Here is a 24,692-nt window from a genome sequence, read left to right as displayed (position 1 = left end):
CTGCTGAGCAGCAGAGGCCTCGGGCCAGGAGGTGCTGGTGCACTTTTCTTAACCCCTCACTTCCCTGCCGCCTGGCAGCACGGGGCCTGGGGCCCGGGGCTGCTGCTGCCCTCAGAGCGCCGTGTGGGGGAGAGGCCGCGTTACAAAGGTGCTCAGGGATGGTGGAGCCGGACTGTCCTGGAGATGGTGGAGCCGGGACTGCTCTGCTTTCAGAGCCCAGTGTGGGTTTAAAGGCTGCGTTACAAAGGTGCTCAGGGATGGTGGAGCCGGGACTGCTGCTGCCCTCAGAGCGCCGTGTGGGGGTACAGGCCGCGTTACAAAGGTGCCCAGGGGTGGTGGAGCCGGGACTGCTCCTCCTCTCAGAGCGCTGTGTGGGGGTACAGGCCGCGTTACAAAGGTGCCCAGGAGTGGTGGAGCTGGGACTGCTGCTGCCCTCAGAGCGCCGTGTGGGGGTACAGGCCGTGTTGTAAGTTATCAGAGATGCTGGTGAAACTGCCTGTTTGCAAGTGGAAGCCTTCGTCTCTCTCTGAGTGAGGTCGGCCTCTATTCTGAGCAGCTGGGCAGGTTCATTTCATTTACCCAACCTTTGAAGCCCTGCAGGAAGGTTGAGGGGCTTTTGTTTCTTCCATGTTTTTCTTTTTTAAAAACGCTGGTTGGTTGTTGTTGAGCTAAACTATACATAAAACTTGACCCTCTGAAACACGTTTGAGAGTCCAGTTTGGGGCACTGGCTGTGTTCACAGTAGCGTGTCTGCTCCGGAGAGCCTGTCCCTGAGGGCCCAGCCCCTGGGGGCCGTGAACACACCTGCCTGGACCCCTCTAGCGGCCACTGTAGCTCTTCAGGGGCGTCCAGGTCTTCTCCTCGGCAGAGCGTTTATCCGAGGACATCCTTCTGCAGTGATCTTAAAGGAAAAGAGAAGTAAAACCTGGGAGTTGAGCGATGTGTTCAGCCCGTGGTCGCTGTGCCCCTGTACAGGTGGGGGTGCACACTGCTTGTCCTCATGGGCGGCAGGGTCCCCAGGTGAGGCGGGCCTGTGCTGATGGCACGCGCCCTCCTCCTGCCCTCAGGTGGGGGCTTCCTGGCCGAGCCGTGGTGTCGGGCCAGGGGACGCACCCACAGGCGCAGGCCGGGCGGTGTGACCCACCTGTCTGACCCCACGGCCGGTGGTGGAGCCTTCAAGCACAAGGGCCTCCTAGGGGCTGACGGGTGGGGCCTGGAGTGCAGGGGCGGGAAGGGGGCGAGAGTACATTGAGGTCTGGAGTGGTGAGGTGCCCGCCCGCTGCCCAGGAGCCTGCAGGGGTTGGGGGGAGGGACGTCCTCACCTTGGCAGATGGAGGCTGGCGAGCAGAGAGCAAAGAGGCCAAGCCTCGGGGTCGCAGCTCCGGTTGGGGGGACAGGCAGAGCCTGTTGGGGGAGGGCGGCAGCTGGGGCGGCCTTCAGCGGCTTTCAGCCTGCCAAGGCCACGGCGTCACCGCTGCGGGACCCAGCCAGGACAGTCACGTTCCCGTCATCACTGTCTTGCTTCCCATCCCGACTCTCAGCAGAGCTCGGGTACTTGATGAGCAGGTGCTGGGCCCCTGGCCTGCAGTCCTGGTGGAGGGGGCGAGGTCTCAAGAGGATGTGGGCTCCCAGGGCAGGGGGCTCAGAGGCCGGGCCCCCCAGGGCTGGTGTACAGAAATTCCAGATCCCAGAGGGCACATACCTCCCTTTGCAGAACATAAATGAAAGGAAGTTTTCGGTGATCAAAACGCCGTCTCTGAAATCGTGCTGTTGGGCTCCCAGCAACAACCTCTTGTAAAACCGGGTCTGGGTTCAGCATCCACAGTCAGCGTCCTCTGCCCGGCACCTCCAGCCAGTGAGCGCTCTCCTGGCTGGAGACGTGAACTGTGAAACCAGTCCAAAACAGCAGTGAGTGTGAACAAGGAAGCCTGCGGGGCGAAGGCTGCGGGGGCCACGTGGGAGGGGTGTTTAGGGCCAGCTTGCGTGGACAGTGCTTCCAGGGCATTCGGAGGGGCAGCAGGGAGCCAGGGGCAGCGTAGCAGCCAGAAACCTGGTTCCAGCCAAGGCCCTGGCACCGGTGGGCACAGCCCCCGAACACAGCACCGCGGCCCGTTGACCGCCAGTCTGGTGGATTTGTGCGGGCCCCAGTTGGGTGGTGTATTGAGAAGTCATTTATCTTTTAGAAGTTGGAGCCAGCTGTTAAATCAGCTCGTGCATTTAGATTTCACTGTGGGCTGGGAGTTAGCATGTTGGCATACCCCAGAGTCTGGCCATGCGAGGTTACGGTGTGGCTGATAAGACATGGTTCTGGGAGCTGCAGGGGCCCCGTAGCACCCCCGGGCGCTGCCACCTTCACGGAGCGGCCAGGCTGGCCCGAGCAGGAACTGGCCCATCAGCGACGTCCACCCTGTCATCCGGCCTGCCAAGCCCGCCACTCCCCTGGCGCCCGGCCTGGCTTTCCCCTGTGGAAACCTGGCTGCAGGTGTGGACTGGCCAGCGAGCAAAGGATGGAGGTGTGGGGCAGAGCGTGTGTCCAGAGCGAAGGCTCCGGGCCGGGAGCTCAGCTGTGCGGGTGGTTTGTGGGGCTCAAGGCCCCGGGATCTCCGCGGCTCGTCCCTGTAGCCCTCTTCCCCCCCACCCCGCCCCGCTTTCCCACATCCAGAGCTGCATCTGGCCACCTCCTCTCTCAGGGTCTCCTCCCTGAAAGCTGCCCTGAGCGGCTCCTGGCCCTCCGTGCTGTCCTCGGTTGTCCTGCCGAAGGTCGCCAAAGACCCCCTAGACCCACTCACCTTAGAGCAGCGGTTTGAGGGAAGGCCTTCAGCAGATATTTAGATCTTGTTATTCTGAGACTAAACTGCTCATTAAAACTTCATCCTAGAAATAAAACGTCAGGCAGTTTCCCGTTTTCTTTGTAGCACCTGTTAAGTGGTCATGGGCTGGCAGCTTGCTTCTGGCACAAGGGTCCCGGGTGGGGTGATCCTGGGAGGTCCAGAAGGCAGACTGGCAGACGGTCAGTAGTGACGCGTCCAGCCCTCTGCTACTCAGGAGGAAGCCGAGTCCTGTCAAGGGGAGGCGACGTTTCTCGGGGCTCAGTGTGTGTTGCACACCCACCCAGCACACGCCCGGCACACAGCACCATTTCAGATCTTCCTCCTGTAAAAAGCGTTCGGGATTACAGCGTCGATCGTCCCAGTCAGGAAGAGGAAAGGAGGGTGTGCACACGGACTTCCGCTCTCCCAGGTGCTCAGACTCCCACCTGGACGGTGAGCCAGCCCCCTCCCCAAACCCTGCAGACGTGCATGTACACACCACACACCCACACGCCAACACGTGGGATCAGCCATGCTTTACAACTTGTTATGATTGGCTTTGGGGCGAAGCCACACACCCAGCACAGACGCCAGGGACCCTCTCAGTGTTCACCTCCTTTAATGATGGTTTTCACAGGGCTGTTTTTTTTTAATTTTGTGGGGGGATTAGAAATGAAATCGCTCCGCGATACTTCAAAGCGGAGCAGCAGAGCGCCCACATGCACTTGCTTCAAAACGGCTGCCGGAGCTCTCTGAATGAGCCAGCATCTGCTTGAAACGTCTGTGGTTTTCACTGAAACATCGTGCCGGCTTTAAAATCACTACCAAGATTGCGACCAAAGCCAGTCTCCCACCCAAAGACAAAGTTTATGTGACAAGAACTTCATTAAAAATAATTAAAAACCAGCCTCGCTGGAATGATGAGGGCTCGTGAAGAGGGGCCTGCCAGGTCCTCGCAGGGTGGAACGGTGGCCTGTGCCTTTAGGGGGACAGACACAGCTGCCGGGCGTGGAGGGAGAGCAGACGGCTCTTCCTGGATCCCGAGGTGGGCCCCCCCATCCTACCAGCCTGGAGCAGGAATTTCCACGCGAGCCCCAAGGGCCTGCTCTGATGCCTGTGCTGTGTTTAGAAGACAGCGCTTGCAGACTTCCCTGGCATCCAGCAGTTAAGGCTCTGCGCTTCCAGTGCTTGAGACACAGGTCTGACCCCTCATCGGGGAACTAAGATCCCACATGCCATGTGGCGCAGCCAGAAAAAGAGACCACGCTCTCTACGTCGCATCTCCAGTTCCTGTGAGCTCTCGTCCCACTGGTGCAGAGAAGCGTTCAGAGCTGGGGCTGGTGTCGTGTGTGGAGCAACTTTAGCAGAGTCGGAATGGCAGGAGTTGGGCAGGGCTGGCAGACAGCAGCCCAGGGGCCAAGTCCCACCTTGTGTTTTTTAAGTCAGATGTCCCGAAGACGGAAGTGTCTGCTCCCTGGCCCTCAGCAGGAACGCTGTCAGCCCCTGGTCTGATCCACATGCAGTGTTGCTGGGACCTGAGGGGTGGCCCCCAAGGCCCAGAGCCCGGGTCCTTGGGAGCGCTTCCGTCAGCTCTGCAGAGGCGTTGGGGGAAGCTGAACAGGGCACAGCCTCAGAGCAAAGAACAGAAGCGGCGGGATGCCGAAGGCCCACCCGGCCTGTGACTCCCTGGCTCCAGAAGGGGGTTTCCTGGTGGGCGAAGTGCCAGGGGTGAAGTCGGCGAGTCTCGGTGGTGGACGCTCTCAGCACCTGGCCCGCCGCAGGCGGACGTTCCCGGGGAAGCCCCCTGGGCCGTGTGTGGTCGCAGGCGTCCAGCTGGGCCTCCTGGCTCCTCACTGCGAATCCTACGGAGCAGGGGCCGGGTCTTCACCTGTGTGTGGCTCTCCGGGGTTCTCGGCCCTCCCCCACCTGAAATCAGAGGGACCTCTCAACAGGACTGCAACCCAGGATCATTCCTAGATGAGAGGTGTTTAATACTGAGCATTCTGTTTCTTATGGATATGAGTTTGGGTAAACTCCAGGACTTGGTGATGGACAGGGAGGCCTGGCGTGCTGCAGTCCATGGGGTCACAAAGAGTTGGACACGACTGAGTGACTGAACTGAACTGAATGGAACTGATTCTGTTTCTTTGGCCAAAGTTGTCATCTTCCAGAGTTGACTTTGCTGTCATAAACGGTGATTTCATATCATCCTGATGACAGCCTGTGGGATTTCAGGGGGTGCCCTGTGGCCATGGTCCTCTGTGGGGCCTGCCCCGTGCCCATGGTCCTCTGTGGGACCCGCCCCGTGGCCATGGTCCTCTCTGGGACCCGCCCCGTGGCCATGGTCCTCTCTGGGGCTCGGCCTGTGAGGGGCGGGGACCATTGGTCATGCCCAGCACACTAAGCCCCTCCCACACAATCTTCTGAAGACCTGGTTGGGGGCGGGGATATGTCTCAGAGGTGAGGAGCCGGGCAGGAGGGAGACAGAAAGTCAGGGGGCATTTCCAGGCCCATGAGGCTGGCTCCAGGTCAGACGCTGGACTGGACAGGAGTCTTCCCTGTCTCAGCATGAAGCAAGATTTCCAGGCCGAGCCGTACACTCAGGCTGCAAGCTCCTGAGTCAGTTGTGTTAACAAGAGCTTCCCCCCACTTTTCTAGCCTTGTTTCCCGAATGTAACTTAGCCCCTGACCTCCTCAATGTCTGTTTATACTTCTAACCAGTCGGTTTTCTTAAACTGAAGCATCGGTTTTCCCTTTAGGGATCCTAAGTGTTGGATTTGTTTATAATTAACCTTACATGTCCCTCCTGCATCCCAGCAGCAGGTCATTTGGTCCGAAGCAGCTGACAGCATGGACTCAGGGGCTGGGGTCATGGAAGGCCAGGGCGTGGGCTCTGGGGCGCCCCCACCCACTTGGCCGCCCGGCCCCGGGGCCCCGGCAGCCAGCGACAGGGGCTGCCCTGGGCTGACGCAGCATCTACCCCCCCACCCTGTGCAGGACCGTGGTCATGCCGATCGCCAGCGAGTTCGCCCCAGACGTGGTGCTCGTATCCTCGGGTTTCGACGCCGTGGAGGGCCACCCCACACCCCTCGGAGGCTACAACCTCTCCGCCAAGTGTGAGTCGGGTCTGCGGGCGGCCAGCTGTCAGACGGGCGGTGCGCGCGCCAGGCATCCCCTCCAGTGGCTGTGGAAGGAGACAGCCCCAAAACCCCAAAGATGTCCTCACACCTTACCGAAACCACAACGCCGGCTCCCCAGAGAGCACGAGGCCGCAGGCTGCAGGGGCTCCCGGCCCAGAGGCCCAGCAAGCCTGTGGCCTGCCCACTGCTGCTGTCAGCTGGGGCCGGGTCCCACTCCTCCTGAGGGCTGTCGTCCCACGTGGGGCCTGGGGGGTGCCGGCCCTAAACTCTGTGAAGACAGAAAGAGCTGAGAGCAGGCTCCCTCCAGTCAGGAGAGGAGAGACTTGTGTGTCCTCTCCATCTCTAGCAAATCATGCAGGTGATAACTCACCCCACCCCACCCCAGTGCCAGCCAGAGAGCGGCCTGGACGCCCCCACCCTGACCAGCGACTTGGGGGTTGCAGTGGTCGGGATGCCTGGGGTTCCCCAGGGCGGGCACTAGTCAAGGGAGCCTGTCCCCGCCCCCACATGGGGAGAGCATGGTGCAGCAAAGAGGAAACCCCGCAACAGAGGACAGCCTCGCAGAGTCCACCTGCCCGGTCCGGGGCCCGAGGGGCTGAGACCGGGACAGACAGAGGGCACACGTGTCCTCCATGCCCAGCGCAGGGGGCCCACGCCCTGAGTGCTTCCTGGGGTCCTTGCAGTCCCCTCCGAGCCAGCGTCACTGTTGCCATCGGAGACAAAACCAAGGCTGGGGAACCCCAGGGCCTCACCAGCGCCCACAGCTGCCCGGAGGCAGAGTCCAGCCTCGGGCCCGCTCTGCCGAGCGCCGGCCTGTGCGGATAGACGGGGTCAGGCGGCCTGGCTCCCCGAGGAGGGTCGTTCTCGTTCCCCGTGGGGAGGGTGTTGGGCTGCAGTGCACGGACCACAGCTGCTGATGAAAGCCAGATGTGGACGCGGGAGGGCCCTGGAGGGGCGCACGCGGTGGTGACACATGCGTGAGTGTGTTGGCACACCTGTGCCCGGCACTTCGGCCGACCGGAACGCCCTGGGCTCTGGGATGGACGTGGCCGGGCCCCGGCAGCCACCCTGTCCGCCGCCCTCCTGCCTCCCTGTTTCTGTGGTTCGGCAGGCGAGATGGGGGCTCCCCCGGGGCTCCTATCTGCCCCCGAACGAGATGATTTGCAGCATTATAAAATCAAAGCCCCGAAACCGTAATTCCTACTCCCACGGAGATCAAAAAGAATCCCAAGCCGAAATCCTCCAATGAATTTATCACAAGCCAACCTGGCTTCCATTAGGTGTCTCACTCGGAGTGCCAGCCCCGGGGCCTCGGTAAGGCAATGCGATGTGCCCCCGGGCAGTTTGATCCACTGCCAGGCGTCGGCGCTGCGGCCTGGCCTCACCCGCCACTTGCCTCTCCCGTGTCCTTCGCAGGTTTTGGGTACCTGACGAAGCAGCTGATGGGCCTGGCCGGCGGCCGGGTCGTCCTAGCACTGGAGGGGGGCCACGATCTCACAGCCATCTGCGACGCCTCGGAAGCCTGCGTCTCTGCCCTGCTGGGGAATGAGGTAGGAGGGCTGGGGGCTCAGGGGCCGGGCCGCGGGCTGCCCTGCCCTGCCCTACCCCGCTGTCCCGTGCATCTGCCACTCGCACCCGGGAGGAGGCTTGCCCACCCGACAGGACTGTCTGGTTGTGGCCGGAAGCGGGAGGGCAAAGGGACAGTCATAAGCCATGTTATAACTGGGTTGTGGTCCACAGTTATAAGCACACGGCTCAGGATCCGTCTTTTAAAGGCACTCGCCTTGATGTGGGGCCCGCAGGGGAATGCGTTTACCTGGTTTCCTCCTCGCAGATGGTCGGTTCTCTGGGACGTCCTGAAGCAGGTCCTGGGGGAGGTGTCACTGCGCCATCTCAGGGGCATGGGCCCGGGTCCCTGTGGCTCCCCCGCTGCTCTGACCCTTGGGCGATGCCCAGGACTGGCTTCAGCACCCTGGCCTGACAGCGGGGCTCAGCGGGTCTGGACTGAGACAGGGAACTTTGCAGGGTTCCATGAAGGGAGGCCTGCTGGGAGGCAGCTTCCCAGGCTAAAATGCCATCGGGCCAGGACACTCACGCCCACTGGCGCTCCTGGTGGACAGAGCCACCCGGCTGCTGCGGGGGGAGGATGGGGGTGGGGATACTGCCTGGGTTGGTTCTGAGAATCTGAAGTTCGTGACAGAAACCTGCTCTGGCTTCCACCATGGATTTCGGAACCATGCTCTTCCTGAAGCCTTAAATCCATCCACGGCCTGGGACGCGAGGCCTTGTCCCAGCCTCCTGACCCCATCAGGGGAGCGTGGGTGGTTACCACACCCACCACACGGCTTTCTCTGGCTGCTTTTCCACGGCATCACCATGAGGAGCCAAGGAAAGAGCCGCTGGTGTTTGGGCAAGTGGCCCAGGTCGCCAGCCGGCCCACAGCGGGGAAAGGCCCAGGGTCCACATTCCCCAGACACAGAGGGCCTCGCGGGGGCCTTGTGGAGGTGCAGGCCCACCCGGGGCCACCTGGAGGCTGCTGCCCTCCGCAGGGCCCATCAGATGAAATAGGGCTTCTCCACGTCCTCAGAGTGCGCAGACCCTCTCTCAGTAGGGTCAGGGTTACCTGGTGCCCCGTGGGGGTGCCTGAGCCCCGCCCCTGGGCAGGTGTGTCCTTCCTGAAGTAGCAGCACCCAGCGGCTGCACCCAGGGGCTCACGGGGGGGGATCCGAGAACTCCGGCAGGGAGAGCAAGAGGCAGAGTCGCAGGGCGGCTCCCTGTGAGGCACGGCCTGTGCGGCCACCTTCCCGTGGTGCTCCCATGGCCGGGCTCGTGCTCCCTGGCCCGGGCTCGTGCTCCCTGACCCAGGGTTGTGCTCCCTGACCCGGGCTCGTGCTCCCTGGCCCAGGGTTGTGCTCCCTGGCCCGGGCTTGTGCTCCCTGACCCAGGGTTGTGCTCCCTGACCTGGGCTCGTGCTCCCTGGCTGTCTGCTGGGACAGGCCACTGGCTGGCAACAGAGGCGGAGGTGGTAAGCTTGGGTGGGCAGGCACCTGGGAGGGCTCTGTTTTCTCCTGACAACCTCTGCGTGTCCTGGATGGTGTCGATTGTAACCTAAGTCACACCTGGGCCCAGGGGCCTGCTGGAATCTCGCCTCTCTGGTCAGCTTGTTGGCAACACGTGTGAATGTTCTCTGGCAGAGACCCGCCTGCTTTTGCTTTCCAACGTGTGCAGGGCTCTTCACCTCTCCTCTCTTCCCATAAAGCAATCTCCCCACCCCTTTTACTAGGAGAAGGCAGGTGATTTATATCGTCAAACCATCTTGAGGGCTTTTGATTGTGAGAGCCAGCTATTTTAAAACAGCGGTAGAGAACTCGGCTTTCAGTTCAGCTGCTCATGCTCTTCTGACAAAGTGTTCCTTTGGTGAAACACATCAAAAAGCAGGAAGCCCTAGTTTTATCGAGGTCTCTTAAAAACCTTTTTAATGCCAGAAAGTTGGAGGGAGCCTCACCCCCTCGGCCTTTGATGAGGCTGATGCTGGGCGCGGGGATGGCTCGCTCCCGGGTAGGGGAAGCTGACTGTGGACAGCCAGTGCTGGGCGCGCCCGCCCATGGGGGTCAGCAGAGGGGTGCGTGTGGGGCTGGGCCTGGAGGGGCTGCCCTGCCCCAAGAGCCATCGTACTGACTACTGAACTGAAGTTGTGTGAACTGACTATTGAACATGAAGACGTCGTATTGACTAGTTTCAGCTTCACACCATCTGCAGCCCTTGGGGATGGTGACAGTGAGACGTCACCTAGGGAGCCGGGTGGGTGGTGTGCCGAGGCGCTGCAGTCCAGGGAGGGGCCCCGGGCAGGTGGGGAGTCACTTCCCCTGTCACAGGTCGCCCCCCTGGGGAGGCTCCTTTGGGGCCCGTTTTCTATTTAGCCATGCGGCTTCTCGGGGTCAAATGGCACTGTCTCATTGAGCCCAAGTCCAAGATCCCGGGCAGGAGGTGGTGGGGGATCAGGTGGCCAGTAGCTTCGGGAGCATCCCTCCCTTGTCCTGCTGTGCTGCCTCGAGAGGGCGCAGAGTGAGGCAGTCCTGGGGGATTAGAAGCAGCGGGGAGAAGTGGGAGACACAGGGCTGACGGAGCCAGCTGTTAGCTTCCAGCCTGCCAGGCTCCCCCCCTACCCCCCCAGCAGCTCCAGTTCACCTGTGCTCACCTCACCAAAGTGGCCACACGCGGGCCGTGAGGATGGAGCAGGCTGTCCCCCAGTCGTGTTTCCAGGATGCGGCCTGCGCTGGGTCAGGGATCTGGGCCGCATGTCCGAGCTGTGCCCCCAGTGGGCCCGTCAGCTCCCTACCCTCCCCGGGAGAAGTGGCCTGCACACTCTGCGGGTGAGAGGGGACCTGCCCCGGAGCACCTGAGCCTCCTGCTGCGGGGCGACAAGGAGCTGAGCCCGAGGGGCGACCCCGGGAGTGTCCCGCCATCCTGGGTGCACACCCTCTGCTATCCTGTCAATAAGCCTCAGTCCTTTAACCTTTGTCTGAAGGAGTTGTGGTGTTTCGGTGCCATGTGGTTAAGTTTCGCTAGTGTTTAAACACCCCTGAAAACCAGCCGCGTCCTCCAAGCCTCTGCACTGTCACCAGGAGGCTCAGGAAACATGATGCGGCTGGCCCAGGATAATCGCTGGGTCTATCTGTGTCACCAGATGCAGTTCACACGCTGAGGCCGCAGAGCCTGAGCAGACAGACAGACATGCAGGGCCTTCTGCAGGAGAGGGGACCCCACCCTCCGCCCAGCTCCACAGGAACCCCGAGGAGGGGCCGTCCTGGGCCTGGCGAGAGCATGCTTCCCTGAGGCCCACAGAGGAGCTCGGGCGGCAGGTGGGGACCACAGTCACAGGTGACCGCAGGCAGCCCCTGGCCCCTTCCCTGGGAGAGCCAGCAGGGAGGCTGGGGCTGGGCCTGAGGGCAGAGGACTCGGGAGAGGAGGCCAAGCAGAACTCGACCTCTGGAAGCGGTCCTGGAGAGGCCGAGAGAGAAGGGAAGACGCACGCAAGCAGGCTGGGGCGGCCACCGGGCCCCGTGGCTCTGAGTCCTACAGGGCCCTCTACCCGGAGGATGACCTCGAGACAGGGAGAGGGGATCGCAGAGCCAGCCTTCGGGCAGGGGTGCCGGAGAGCCCCAGGGGCCCCGGTGGACGTCATCTGTCTCCTTGGGAAGAATGCGGGGGCCGGGGCCCCTGCCGGGGTGGCCGGGCATCTGAACCCGGGCGTGGCCATGAGGATCAGGACTGTCACAGGGCTGGGGGACGGCGGGGCGGCTCCCGGACAGTGGGAGCAGGTGTGAGCCCCTGAGGATGGGCTGGGGTCCCGGGCTCCGTCATCTCTTGTGTTCTGGTGGGCCCAGAGACACCCACCAAAGTGCAGTTCTGTTTTCTGGAAACGCACACTCTGACCTGGGTTCGCCCAGGATTCCACAAGGGCCGCTTTCTTTGGTGCTGTAACTTCTCTGGTTTCTGCTCGCTCAGGGTGTGGTGTGAGCTCTTGTAAACTGCAGAATAGAAAGCCACACCCACACCCACAACTGGGCACTCTGCACAAGGGTTTCCTTGCACACTTTCCCTGAGGCTGGCTTTTTAAAGGCTGAGCTCAGGATGAGCCTCCCTTCTGATTTGGTTGTGACGTGGAACACATGCGAGGTGAACGTGCCCGGGGCGACCAGGGGCTCCCATCTGTCACTCGGACTCGGCATTACCCACAGCCAGCCCCCTGTCCTCTTCCGTGAAAGTGAAAAGTGAAGTCGCTCAGCCATGTCCGACTCTGCAACCCCGTGGACTGTAGCCTACCAGCTTCCTCCGTCCACGGGATTCTCCAGTCAAGAATACTGGAGTGGGTTGCCATTATCCTTCTCCAGGAGATCCAGACCCAGGCACTGAACCTGGGTCTTCTGCACTGTAGGCATATGCTTTACTGTCTGAGCCACCAGGAAGCCCTCAAGGCCTCCCCAGCTTGGCTCCTTCCAGACACAGGCAGGCAAGTGAAGGCACACAGCCCGGCTCTCCGAGCTCGCACGGCCAGGCCAAGACTTTCGCTCCTCCAGCTGAGCAGGACGGTGGCCCCGGTTCGCTCTCCTCCCGGGACCACCGGACACCTCCGTGTGCCTCAGATCCCTCTGCCACGCCTGATTCCCTGCTCCCAGTCGCACCTGCCCCCCAGCCCCTCCCCTGCTCAGCACGGCCTGACCGCCTCTCCCCACCTTCCCTGCGGCTCACCGCTCTGGCCCCCGTGTGAATGTTGCCCCTCACCCAAGCTGGCCCCACAGACCTGGGCCCCTGCTCTGCAAGGTCAGGCAGAAGTCTGTCTCTTTTGTTCCCTGATGTTTCCTAAGTTTGAAGGATGGATAGTGGTTGGTTCTCCCTGGGCTGCTCAGTGATGTCTATTAAATGAAAAATAAGACCCCAAGTAATGAGAGATCTATATATTTTTAGAGTTAGAAGCTCCCCCGCTGCTCAGCCCTTGTGTGTAAAGTGGAGGCTGGACGCGTGCTCGGGGCAGACTAATGCCCAGAGCAGCTGGAGACGGGGAGCTGCCACAGAAACAGTGGGGGGGTGGCGCAGACAGCGATGTGGGCGCCAAGGGGCTCACTGGACATGATCCAGGCAGAGGGTGCTGGAGGAGGGCCATGTAGCGCCCTGGAGGGTCAGCCCCCAGCCATGACCAGGGCCCCCTGGGAAGGTTAGACATGGGGGTCCCCCCAGGACTGGGAACAGCAGGACCCGGGTTGAATTTTAGAAAATTCCTGGCACCGCGCTCTGACACACTCCTCTGCCTTCAAGTGATGGGAAATTTATGGAGTGAGTTCTTTTCTAAAGAACTGCTTTTTTCTTAAGAGGGATAAAATCCTAGCAAACTGTCAGAGTTGTGCTGCAGCAATAAGGCCTCAGCTGTTTATGCCACAGTGAGGACCCCAAACCCGAAAGGCGTGTTTTCTGCTCCAGCTTCATACCCACAGGGGACCTGTGCTCTGCCTGTGGTGGCCCGCTGACCAGAGCACTTGAGGACACTCCCGTCTTCACGGGGACACCCTGTTTTTACCAGGGCCTGCAGGTGTTCCTGGGGGGGGGTGCTCCCCATCTGTATCTGCCCTCTGGCCCAGGACTCACCCTGTTGGCCCAGATTGGGAGTAACATCAGAGTCCCATCCTGTGCAGTCAGCCGTGGCCAGAGAGCAACTGCGTCCCTGAGGCAGATCCCATTGGAGGGAGGGGTGGGCCCATGTCTACGAGGTGGCATCTGAGTGTTTGTCCCTCAGGCCCTCAGCAGTGGGGGACCAACCTCAGCAACATGGCATCTCACATTTGACCCTGCCAGCCTGCAGGGCAACACAGCACCCAGTTCAGCAGGGGATCACTTCCTCATTCCTCAGATGCTGAGCACCTTTTCGTGGGTCTCTTGGCCACTCGGCCTTTCTCTTCAGGTCTTTTGCCCATTTTTCTATTAGACCATGTTTTTCCAATCTATTTTGGGGGGAGAATTGGCTGGATGGGTGGGTGGATGGATAGATGAACTGGTGGATGGATGGATGGTTTGGTGGATGGATAAATAGATGGATTGGTGGATGGTTGGATGGACAGCTGTAGGATGGTTGGATGGATGAGTGGCTGGATGGATGGATAAGTGGATGATGGTGGATGGTTGGATGGCTGGATGGGTGCATGGATGGATGGTGGATGGATTGGTTGATGGATGGGTGGGCAGATGGATGGGTACATGGATGGATAAATGGATAGATGGTGGATGGGTGGGTGGATGGATGGACTGGTGAATGGATGAATGGATAGATGAACTGGTGAATGGATAGATGGATGGTGGATGGTTGGATGGATGGATGGGTGGGTGGATGGATAAATAGATGGATTGGTAGATGGATGGATGAACAGATGGGTGGATGGTTGGATGGATGAGTGGTTAGATGGATGGATGGGTTTGTGGATGGGTAAATGGATGGATGGTGGATAGATTGGTGGATGGATGGATAGATGAACTGGTGGATGGCTGGATGGGTGGGTGGATGGATAGACAGGTGGATTGATAGATGGATGGATTGGTGAATGGATGGATGGATGGATGGATGGATGGATGGATGGATGGATGAACTGGTCGATGGATGGATGGTTTGGTGGATGGATGCATAGATGGGTAGATGGTTGGATGGATGGGTGGGTGCATGGATGGATAAATGGGTGGATGGTTGGATGGATGGTAGATGGTTGGATGGATAGACAGATGGATTGGTGGATGGATGGATAGATGAACTGGTGGATGGATGGATGGATGGTGGGTGGTTGGATGGCTGGATGGGTGTGTGGATGCATAGATGGTAGATGGTTGGATGGATAGATAGATGGATTGGTGGATGGTTGGATGGATGCGTGGTTGGATAGTTGGATAAGTGGATGGATGGTGGATGTTTGGATGGGCGCATGGATGGATAAATGGATAGACAGTGGATGGTTGGATGGATGGATAGATGGGTGGATGTTTGGATGATGGATGGTTGGAGGGATAGACAGACAGATGGACAGCTGGGAGTACCCTCTTCTCTGTAAAAGTGAATGTAGGGTCAGAATAATCTGTTCCTTGACTGAGAGGGCTTTCCTGAGCCGTGGGTCTCCTTTGGGTGAAATTTTTAAGTGACTGATTTTTTTTTTTTTTTATTCCTTCTTGAGTAAATTTTGGAAGATTACATTTTACCAGAAATTTTTTCTATCTTGGCCAATTTTTCCAAATTATTGCGTTCTTGTACTGTCTTTCATCTCTACTGCCCTGTAGTCATGGTCCTTCTTATCCTAACATGTTTATCTGTGCCTCCTCTTTGATTTTCGTCACCAGCCCTACCAGAACTTAACTTTTCATTTCAGTTTTAAACGATAAAGTAATCATGTTTAATATATTAAAAGTAAGATACTAATGAATGATGAACCAGAAATCGCTGAAACTGAAATGGGATATTTGAAAGAGAGCCAAATGGAACTTCTAAAAATGAGAACATATTAGCAGAAAATAGAAACTCGGTGAGATCAGCTAGAGAGAAGACTAATAACCTGGAAGGGATGTGTGTGTGCTCAATTGTGTCTGACTCTGCCACCCCATGGACCATAGCCTGTCAGGCTTCTCTGTCCATGGAATTCTCCAGGCAAGAGTACTGGAGTGGGTTGTCATTTCCTCCTCCAGGGGATCTTCCCGACCCAGAAATCAAACCCTCATCTCCTGCCTTGGCGGGATTCTTCACCACTGAGCCACCAGGGAAGCCCACAGCCTGGAAGCAACATCTGAAGGAGTGAGGCTGAGCACAGCCCAGAGACAAGGGGTAGAAGGGGGCTTCTGTGTCTGTTCAGCGTCCCCGCCAGAGTGAGGGGTGGAAAACCAAAAGTGCCAGTGGCCAAGGATCTTTCGTGACTGATGGAGGCACCGTTCTCAGCTCTGGAATGCAAGGGGGCCCAACCCAGAGAGTTAAAAAAAAAAAAGCTTGCATCCAAGCTCATCTGAGTGACTGCAGGACCACAAACAGGAAACTGTAAAAGGATGCGGAGAGAACAGACAGGCAACCCGCAAGGAGCAGCGCTAGCCGAACACCAACTGCTTCACAGCGAAGGGAGCAGAAGACAGCGGGGCAAGGTCTTCCACGTCAAGAGGAAGAACCTGCTAGCCCAGCCACAGGCTCAGTGGGACTGTCAGCCGCGGGGCTGGGGGTGGTTGGGAATAAAGAAATAAACTGGGAAAGCTCAACCCAGTGAGACCTTCTCCAAGGGAAACTCTGTAGGAGGAGCTTCAAGCAGAAGGGCGACAGCCCTGGTGGCTGTCTGTTGAGCAAGATGGGGGCGTCAATGCAGGAAAGCCCGAATCAACAGGAACTCCAGGAAACAGTAACAAGGATGTCAAGTCAGTTAAAGTAAAGATAAAAACAGAATGAGGGAAGCGAGCCATCAGTCGTGGATGACGGGGAACTCGGCCGGGCCCTGGAGCGGGGGCTGAGAAACACACAGGACACTAGCGGCAGTGCATTTGTGAGAAGCAAGTACTTTGTGACCGGTTTAACCCCGAGTGCTGGGCGTTTCTGTGGCAGACGCCCCGGCACGCCCTGTGGCTGTCAGACTGCGGGCCGTGTGCGCCTCCCGACTCCACCTGCTGCAGGGACTTCAGGGAGAGCTCGGAGCAAAGATGCTCACACCCTTCTGTCTACCTTTTCTCTGATCATTGGAAGAAAACCCTGAAGGGCAGATGTGGTTGTCGCTCAGTCCTGTCTGACTCTTTGTGACCCCCTGGACTATATCCCGCCAGGCTCCTCTGTTCATGGGATTCTCCAGGCAAGAATACTGGAGTGGGTTGCCATTTCCTCCTCCAGGGGATCTTCCTGACCCAGGGATCGAACCCATGTCTGCTGCTTGGCAGGCGGATTCTTTACCGCTGAGCCACGAGGGGAGCCCGAAGTGGGGATATTCAAGCCCTGTCTATAAAACCGTTGTTTCCAAGTGCAATGAAACTGATGTTTCCGAAAAGGCATCATCCCTTCCCCTGACACCGTGCCGTGCATCCAGCGGTGGAACCCAGGCCGCCACCCCTCTGTGCCAGCTGCCTCTGGACACCAGCCAGTGTCGTGGCCACACAGGCGCCCACAAACGTACCCGAGCGCCTCCTAGGGAAAACACCCTAAGGAAAATAAGTCTACTTCTGTGAAAACATTTATGTAATGCCAAAACCACCTTTGGCTTTTTCAAGCTTTCTTATCTGTTAGCACGTGCACGTGAGGAAGACGCTGATCCAAACATCCCATCTGAACAGGCACGGGGATTCTACTGATGGCCTCGAATTCATCATGTATTCTTCTTTCGTCCCCAGCTCGATCCTCTCCCAGAAAAGGTCTTACAGCAGAGACCCAATGCCAACGCCGTGCGGTCGATGGAGAAGGTCATTGAAATCCACAGTAAGTGGCCTGGCCCAGGGCTCAGCAGGGAGACCCCCCCCAAGGGAGGGGCCCGACTCCACAGCCCTTCCCCCACCCCCTTACCCCCCACCCCACCCCCTGATTCTCACCACCAGCGGCGTCCCCAGGCCCGCGTGTTGAGGCCTGGCTTTCAGGGCGAATGTGACGAGCCGGTGACTCTCCTCTCACCCCCGTTAACGTCCCGACTTCCTGCCACCACCGTGTCACCAGCTCTGCTCTGTGGGGTGGAAGAGCTGCGGTTCATGGGGGGTGAGGTCCCTTATCCAGGCTCTCCGACGACAGGCCCAGACCCACACGGAAGCCTGTGTCCTCGGGTCTGGCCTCTGCCCTTGGACCAGCGAACCCCACTCCATCAGTTCGGAGCACCCTTGGCCCAGAGACCAGCCCTGCCCCTCGAGGGGCCCGGCCCAGGAGGCTGCACACAGCCGGGGACTTCCGCCCCGCCCACATCCTGGGTCTTCGGGGTGGCCCAGTCATGAGTGTCCGTGTCCGTGGGTGGGACCCAGGGTCTCCCTGCTGTGCACTGAGCTCCTGGCCTCCAGGATGAGGGGCCCGTGGCCCAGGAGTCCCCAGGAGGCTGCCTGCACCACCCCCCATCATCTCGGGGCTCCAGCTGGGGGTCCGGAAGTGCCTGTCCCAGCCGCCCCACCCTGAGGGAGGGACCCTCCTGGGAGCCCACCGCCACCCAGGTGTTCTGCCCCTGAAGGGCCCGGTTCTCCTGGCCACAAGGAAGCTTTTCCAGACCCATGATCTGTGAGTTTCTAACCAGGCCACCTCGTGGCTTCTGTCTCTGGGGAGTGTGGTGCTTGGAAGTTGCCAGCGATGGGTGCTGCTTGAGACCCATGGGCCCATGCACAGGGTTGGGGTTCCCTATCTGAGCAGTCGCCCCCCCACTTCCGCAGGCCAGTACTGGCGCTCCCTGCAGAGGCTCGCCTCCACCACCGGCTACTCCCTGGTCGAGGCCCAGAAGTGTGAGAACGAGGAAGCTGAGACTGTTACTGCCATGGCCTCGCTGTCTGTGGCCGTGAAGGCCCCCGAGAAGAGGTGAGCGCGGACGCCGGCCGGCCGTGGGTGCTGCCGCCGTCTGCGGGTGACCCCGGTCTTTGCTCCCTGCTGTATCGGGCGCACGTGCTAGCTCAGCAGGGCCGGGAGTGGGTGTCCTCACCCCGGCCCCAGGGCAGACTGCACCGCCACCTCTTTCCAGAAGCAAGAGCCCGAGAAACACTTGAAGGGCGCGTGGGCCCAGAAGGAACACTTCCCTAGGGGAGGGGCGGGGTTCGCTGGGAGTTGAGGGGGCGGGGTAGCTAGGAGTGGGGAGCGGGGGCGGGGGCGGCTCGGAGTTGGGGGGAGCAGGGATAGCTAGGAGTCGGGGGCTGGGGTGGCGGGAACCTCCGCACACCCGCCCTCTCCTCTGTTGCCACCCCGCCCCCACAGACCCGATGAGGAGCCCATGGAAGAGGAGCCGCCCCTGTAGCCGCTCCCGCGAGCGCGGGTCTCTTGTTTGTCTGTCTCCGTCTTGAAGCTCCGCCGAGAAAAGTTGCTGCCGCCCTGCGTCCTGCCGGCCTCCTTCGAGCCCGCGGGCGCGGCGGGGCGAGCCGCAGCCGGCGACCCTCTGCCTGCCGGACCCGGGCAGACGCCGGGACGCGCGGGAGCGGGCGCTCCGAGACCCCCTCCAGGGCAGCCGCGGAGGGAGGGAGTCCGCGGGGGCTCGGGGCAGAGCCGCCTGCCGAGCGAGCCGACCCGAGGAAAAGAAAATGAAAATCAAAGATCTCACGACACAAAACAAGCTTGATTAAAACTGGTGCTTATGGTTTGGTGATTCCCCACAATCCCACAGTCTCCGTGAAAACCACTCAACTCATCCTGTAGCTTCTTTCTTTTTCGGAGAAAAGTCAGCTGCTCCGGCGCTGGCCAGCCCCTGCACACCACGGGTGCGCGGTGGGGCTGGGACACGGAGTGGAGCGGGCGAGCGTTTAAGGGAAAAAAAAAAACTGGACAAAAGCAGAAATGTGAGCCCGTGCGGCTTTGGTTTCTCAAAGCCGGCGGAAGATGCGCGTTTGTGCCTTTTTTTTTATTGCTCTGATGGATTTTTGTGGCTGGGTTTTCCGAAGTCCAAGGAACAATGCCTTAAGAAAAATAAACAGCAGGAGTCGGTGGGACCGCTCCTTGTGGCCGGTGGGGCCGGAGGCCGGCTCGCACTGGCCTGGCGCTTCACAAGTGGTCCCCGCCACGGCCAGCAGCTCTGGAGGGCTGAGGTCCTGCCACCCTGTTTCGCTTTATTGCTGTTGAAGAAAAATGGAGGTAGTTCCAAAATAGTGGCAAATACTGTTGGGGGTTTCGAAGTCCAACAAATTTTAAATGAATCCAAAGTGTTCTTTTTCTCGTACATCATATAACAATCGAGCATCTCCATTTGGTTGTGAAGCATGTCCTAGGCACACTTTCAGTGTTACGATTGGAATGCTTTTTATTAAAAGCAAGTAGCATGAAGTATTGCTTAAAATTTTAGGTATAAATAAATATATATATATGTATAATATATATTCCAATGTATTCCAAGCTAAGAAACTTGATTCTTATTGAAATCTTGATAAAATATTTATAATGCATTTATAGAAAAAGTATATATATATAAAATAAATGCAGATTGTAAAGGTCCCTGGCGAATGAACGGCTTGTGACTCAGCTCTCAAGGTGCTTGTGGAAAGGGATCTAGTTTGAAGCTCATGTTATTTCTGAACTCCAGATTGGAGAGCTTTCAATCACAGGTTCGCCATGGGACACCTGCCCTGCAAGATTGTACCTTCATCTTAATTATTTTCTGACCTGACCCCTCCCCACTCCAAGCCTCCATGCACATGTGTACCTGATAAGTTTTTATAGCAAAGGATATCAATTTGCTGTTGATTTTGTATGAATTTTTCACAAAAAGATCCGGAATAAGCATTGTTTTGTGAATTTTACATTTTTTCTCACCATTTAGCAGTTTTCTGAATGGTAATAACGTCAACCTTTTTCCTTTCTAAACTTTTGCTTGTACATTTTTTTTTTTAACTTTGGAAGGTATTTTTTATTATTATTATTATTTTCATTTTGTTTATTTTTGTACAGTGAGCACAGAGTTTATTTTCAGAGTGAGCACCAAGTGTGCAGCGGGGTCTGAGGTCTGCCCGCCTGGGCCCGCCTGTGGCTGTGCAGAGAGCATGGAGCCTTCCTTTGCCGCCCGTGCTTTGTGGGCAGGGGGCATCCTCGCAGTGCTGAGCTGAGGGGCCTGCCAGCCACCACGGGCCATCAGCATCCATGAAATTCACGTGTAAACATCTCTGGCCACGTGGTCAGGATAGCATTTCTCACTTGGCTTTTCCAAAGAGCTTGTAAACTTGTCGGCCACGCGTGGAGCCAGAGGGCCTACGCACCCTCCCCAGGCTCTTCTGCGGCAGCCACGCGGCAGGGCCCCGGCTGGGAGCAGCAGGCCTGAACTTTGAAGCCTGTGGCCACGGGGAGCCTGGACCCTCACTGCCTGGTGACCCCGTGGGGACAGCAGACTGACTCCCCATCAGGATGTCTATCCTTTGCTTTTTTTTTTTCTCTTTGACAGTAACTGAAAAGGATCACTTTTTAGTGGTAACTCATTTTCCAGCCCTTGAAGCCACCAGTTTCATTCCAGAGTGTGCATCGGGTTCTGACTTGAGGAAGTGCAGACGCAGCTTGCCCATGGGAAGGGAACCCCAGCCAAGTCTCAAGTCTGGTGACATTTACAGGGTAGCTTCTGGAAGAGACTCTGACGCAGCCAGACTTGGGACCAAAAGAGTCCAGATTCTTGGACCAGCTTGGTCATCGGGTTGCTATTGGTTAGATTCAGGACAGTGGTCAAGAGCAGGACAGGAAGAAGGGACATGTCTGGTGTCCCCTCTCCTCCTGGCCCCTTGCCCTGAGGCCCAGGTTGGTGGGGCAGCTGGAGTGTGGGGGCAGCTGGAGGCACCCAGCCCCCACCTCAACAGTGGAGGCAGGGCCCAGCCAGTCGTCTCTTCTGGCCTCCTTGGCCCCCTTCCCCTGGGATCCCCCGCCACCTGCCCACTTCCTGCTGGCTGTGGCTCCTGAGGAGAAACACATCATCTGACGTTTTTACAGGTGATGGGATAACAGGTGACCTTGGTGGCCAAGTTCCTGTTGGAAAGGGTTACTTCTAATCTTGTCCAACAGAGACCTCCTCTGCAGAAGGCCCGACGGGGGCCATTTTCATTTGTCAGCTCACTCCAGCTTCACAAGCGTGCTTAAAGCAGTACCGTGTAGCCTTTTGTTTTCTTTGAAGACACACTCAGCCCTTCTCCACGGCCAGCCGTCCGGGGCAGAGGGCGGAGGGCCCACCCGGAGCCCCCACCGCCTCAGGGAGGGCACCCACACCTTCCCGCTGTGGTCCCTGGACCTCTAGCCTTTTTGTTCCTTTTCAGAGGCCTTGGGGGCACTGGCCGGGGGTCAGCAAGTGAGCACTTTATACCCCTTTGCAGGAAACCCCGTGATGCCGCGGGACTCGTGGTGTCCCCCTGCCCTTCGGGCCTTCCAGCTGCGCCTCAGGGCGCCCGAGCCCCACCAGCAGGCAGCCGTCCCCCGGCCGCCCCCCGGCCGCCTGGGACTAGCCGCCCCTCCGGTTCCGAAGGGCCACTTTGTCAAAGTGTTCGGGTTTTTCTTGACTTCCTTTCCAAGTTTGTTTCCAGAGGAAGGACCGTTTTGTACTGGTTCTGACATGAAAGCAAGTCTGATTTTTGCAGCACTAAGCAGTGGAGTTTCTTGTTTTTAATTTTCGATCGGAACATTCCTTCTTTCCTGGTCACAGCCACACGCTCATTCCATTCTTCTTTTTGTAGACTTTTGGGCCCACGTGTTTTACGGGCATTGATACATATATAAATATATATATAAATACATATGAATATATTTTTTTAAGTTTCCTACACCTGGAGGTTGCATGGGCTATACGAGCGGCATGTCTTTATATTGTATACGGATTTTGCACGCAAACGCGGCAGCTTGGGGAAGAAGAGAGATGCCTTTCTGTTCCCCTCCCATGACATTTGCAGACAACAAAAGATGGGGATTTTTTTTTTTTTTTCTGTAAAACAAAACCTTGAAGGAGAGTGGGGGAGGGGGAAACGTTTGCGTCTTACTGAACTTATTCTTAAGAAATTGTACTTTTTATTGTAAGAAAAAATAAAAGGACTACTTAAACATTTGTCATATTAAGAAAAAGTTTATCTAGCACTTGTGGCATACCAATAATAGAGTTTATTGTATTTATGTGGAGACAGTGTTTTAGGGAGCCTACGCGGAGGTCGAGGTGGACCGCCCGTCTCCCGCGGTTGCTGTGGAGGAACTTGTCCCGTCGGGTTTCTTCCCTGGTCCCCCCCTCCCCGGGGAAACCGCGGCCCCTGGGGCCCTTTCCGCACCGCCGAGCCCACTTTTCCTGACTTCTAGGTGATGTATGGCTAGGATTTCACTTGACACTCAGCAGTCATGAACTCTGCTGCACTGTGGTTTAAAATCATACTTTGCATCAAAAGGACACCATTTCTTCCTTGTAATGAAGCAGAGCTTTCGCAGCTCAGCTCACTTTGTGTCTTTGACATGATTAAAAGCCTCCTATTGAAGGAAAAAGAAAGCAGACATTTTCTGTTTGTGGTTGTTTTTTTTTTTATCTTCTTTCTGGTGTGTGCGCTCCACAGTGGAGGCGCTATTTTCCAATTTATGAGAATGACAAACATATTATCATGTGTCTGTATAAGAGGGGGGTTGACCCGATTCACCCAAGAGCTCCTCATGGTCTGTCGCAGAAAACACGGTGGGGACGCGTGCCCGTCCCCCCCCCGCCCCCACCCGCCGACGCCCGCTTCCTGCTCCTGCGGGTGCCACACGGGTGGCAGAGACCGGTCTCCTCTGTAACTTTGCATCCGTTCTCTCTTGATTGTCTGGACCTTCCCGGGGTCCTTTCCCTTTCTCAGTGGAGTTGGAGATTCTGTCCTTGGTTTTCTCATTCTTGTTTCGTTCTGTGTGCGGGGGTTTGCACCGACTGCGGTGTCCTCCCCCGACGGCCGGCTCCACTTCACCGGAGTCCAGTATTTGTACCTCATCATGCGACTTGTCACTCTTGTGGTGTAAATAAAGAGCATTAATTGCCCTCTGAACCGTGGTCTCTGCCGTGTGCTCTCGTGCTTGCCGGTTCCGGGCCAGGGTCCCTGCGAGGGGCGGCGTAGGGTGGGGGGAAACCTGGGACCCAGCCCATCAGCAGCCCTGCCACCTTCCACCCGTACAGACGGCCCACAAACGTATCTTCACTTAAATGTCCAGTAATTCAAGTCCTCAAACTGTTTTCTCCCCAAGATCCTGGTCTGCAAACAACCTCGGAGGGGATTGAGGCTGAAGGGTAAGGACCAGAGGCCTGGCCTCTCTGGCGCTCGGCTCTGTGTCCCTGAGGCTGAGAGCCTGCAAACACGGCCACCTCCACGTGGCCACCGTACCTCCCCACCCGTCACACCCTTCCCAGGCCCTTGCATCCAGTGACATAACTGGGGGGAGGGGGCGACGGTCCAGTCCCATTGGCCCCAGACAGAACAACTCAGGGGCGACTCAGCCCACCCCCAGCTGGGCTCCCCCTCTGCCAAGTCACATTTCCTTCCTCACCCTTTCTCACCTGTCGACCCCCAAGAATGCTCCTTAAAAATCATGGTGCTCACCAGTCTCCACCCAGGGTCTGCTTTCTGGGAACCCCAAATGCTATACCCGGGGGCCTCTGGGCCCCCAGTTAGACCTATGGAACACAGCCACCTCCAGACACAAGCAGAGCTGCCCCAGGTGAGAACCTAGGAGCTAGAGGCAGTTAGTTGAGGGGGGATATTTGTTATGCAGCATCATTGCAGCAAGAGCTGACTGAGGCGGACTATGTGAAGAGACAGGAGGCTCCAGTGTAACCTGAGTCTTTTTATGCTTAAGCTGGTATTTATGAAGACATATTTATTAATTTATGCAAAATGAGAGGCTCTTACTCCAACAGGGTCAGATGTAAAGAAGCCTTGAAAGAGTGTGTCCTTTCTAAGCTCTAAGCAAGGAGATTCGTGAGGGCAGCTTTTCTTCAGATTTATTTTTGCACTGTAGGTTTTTTGTGACATCTTTTGGATAATTTTTATCTGAAAATTATTTTTTAATGTGTGTTATAAAGCACTGATGTTTTTTTTAACCTTTTGAAAGTGTGAAATACCTGAACCACATTGAGTAGAGAAAATCACACATGTAGGAGTGCCCATCCTTCAGGGTGAGCACACAGTCACACTCTGCTGTGAACGTTGCGGTAAATAGACGTGGAGGACGCAGGTCAGCTCAGCATCCTCTTCCCTGCCCTCCCTGGGTAAACGCTGCCCTGGAATCCGTGTGTGGACTTTGTGTCCATGTTTTTGCATCTTTGCTGCATAATTTTATCGCCATAGAAGTAGAAGTTAGTGTGAAGGTGCCTGAATTTTCTGTAAATGCCTTTTTCATCCATAGTGTGTTATTGGGCTCACCTTATGGGCTTCCCTGATGGCTCAGTTGGTAAAGAATCCGCCTGCAATGCGGGAGACCCTGGTTCGATTCCTGGGTCGGGAAGATCCCCTGGAGAAGGGATAGGCTACCCACTCCAGTATTCTGGCAGGGAGAATTCCATGGACAGTCCATGGGGTTGCAAAGAGTTGGACACGTCTGAGCGACTTTCACTCTTAACTTTCACTTTCT

The 24,692-nt window shown here is 57.5% G+C and overlaps 1 protein-coding gene across 1 annotated transcript in view; it reads left to right on the top strand.

Annotated features, from left to right (window-relative positions):
• HDAC4 (histone deacetylase 4) overlaps positions 1–23,109 on the top strand; it is a 179,001-nt gene extending 155,892 nt beyond the window's left edge. Inside the window, exons 24-26 of the mRNA XM_043462161.1 lie at positions 16,829–16,913; positions 17,837–17,978; positions 18,369–23,109. Of these exons, the coding sequence (XP_043318096.1) occupies positions 16,829–16,913; positions 17,837–17,978; positions 18,369–18,408 (267 nt within the window). The 3' untranslated portion in view covers positions 18,409–23,109. The remainder of the gene's footprint in view (positions 1–16,828; positions 16,914–17,836; positions 17,979–18,368) is intronic.
• Positions 23,110–24,692: the final 1,583 nt, after the last annotated feature.

Source organism: Cervus canadensis, chromosome 2 (genome assembly GCF_019320065.1).
Source record: "Cervus canadensis isolate Bull #8, Minnesota chromosome 2, ASM1932006v1, whole genome shotgun sequence".
NCBI classification, from domain to species: Eukaryota; Metazoa; Chordata; class Mammalia; order Artiodactyla; family Cervidae; genus Cervus; species Cervus canadensis.
The sequence above is the reverse complement of the archived record's forward strand: the minus strand, read 5'-3'. Positions and strand labels throughout refer to the sequence as shown.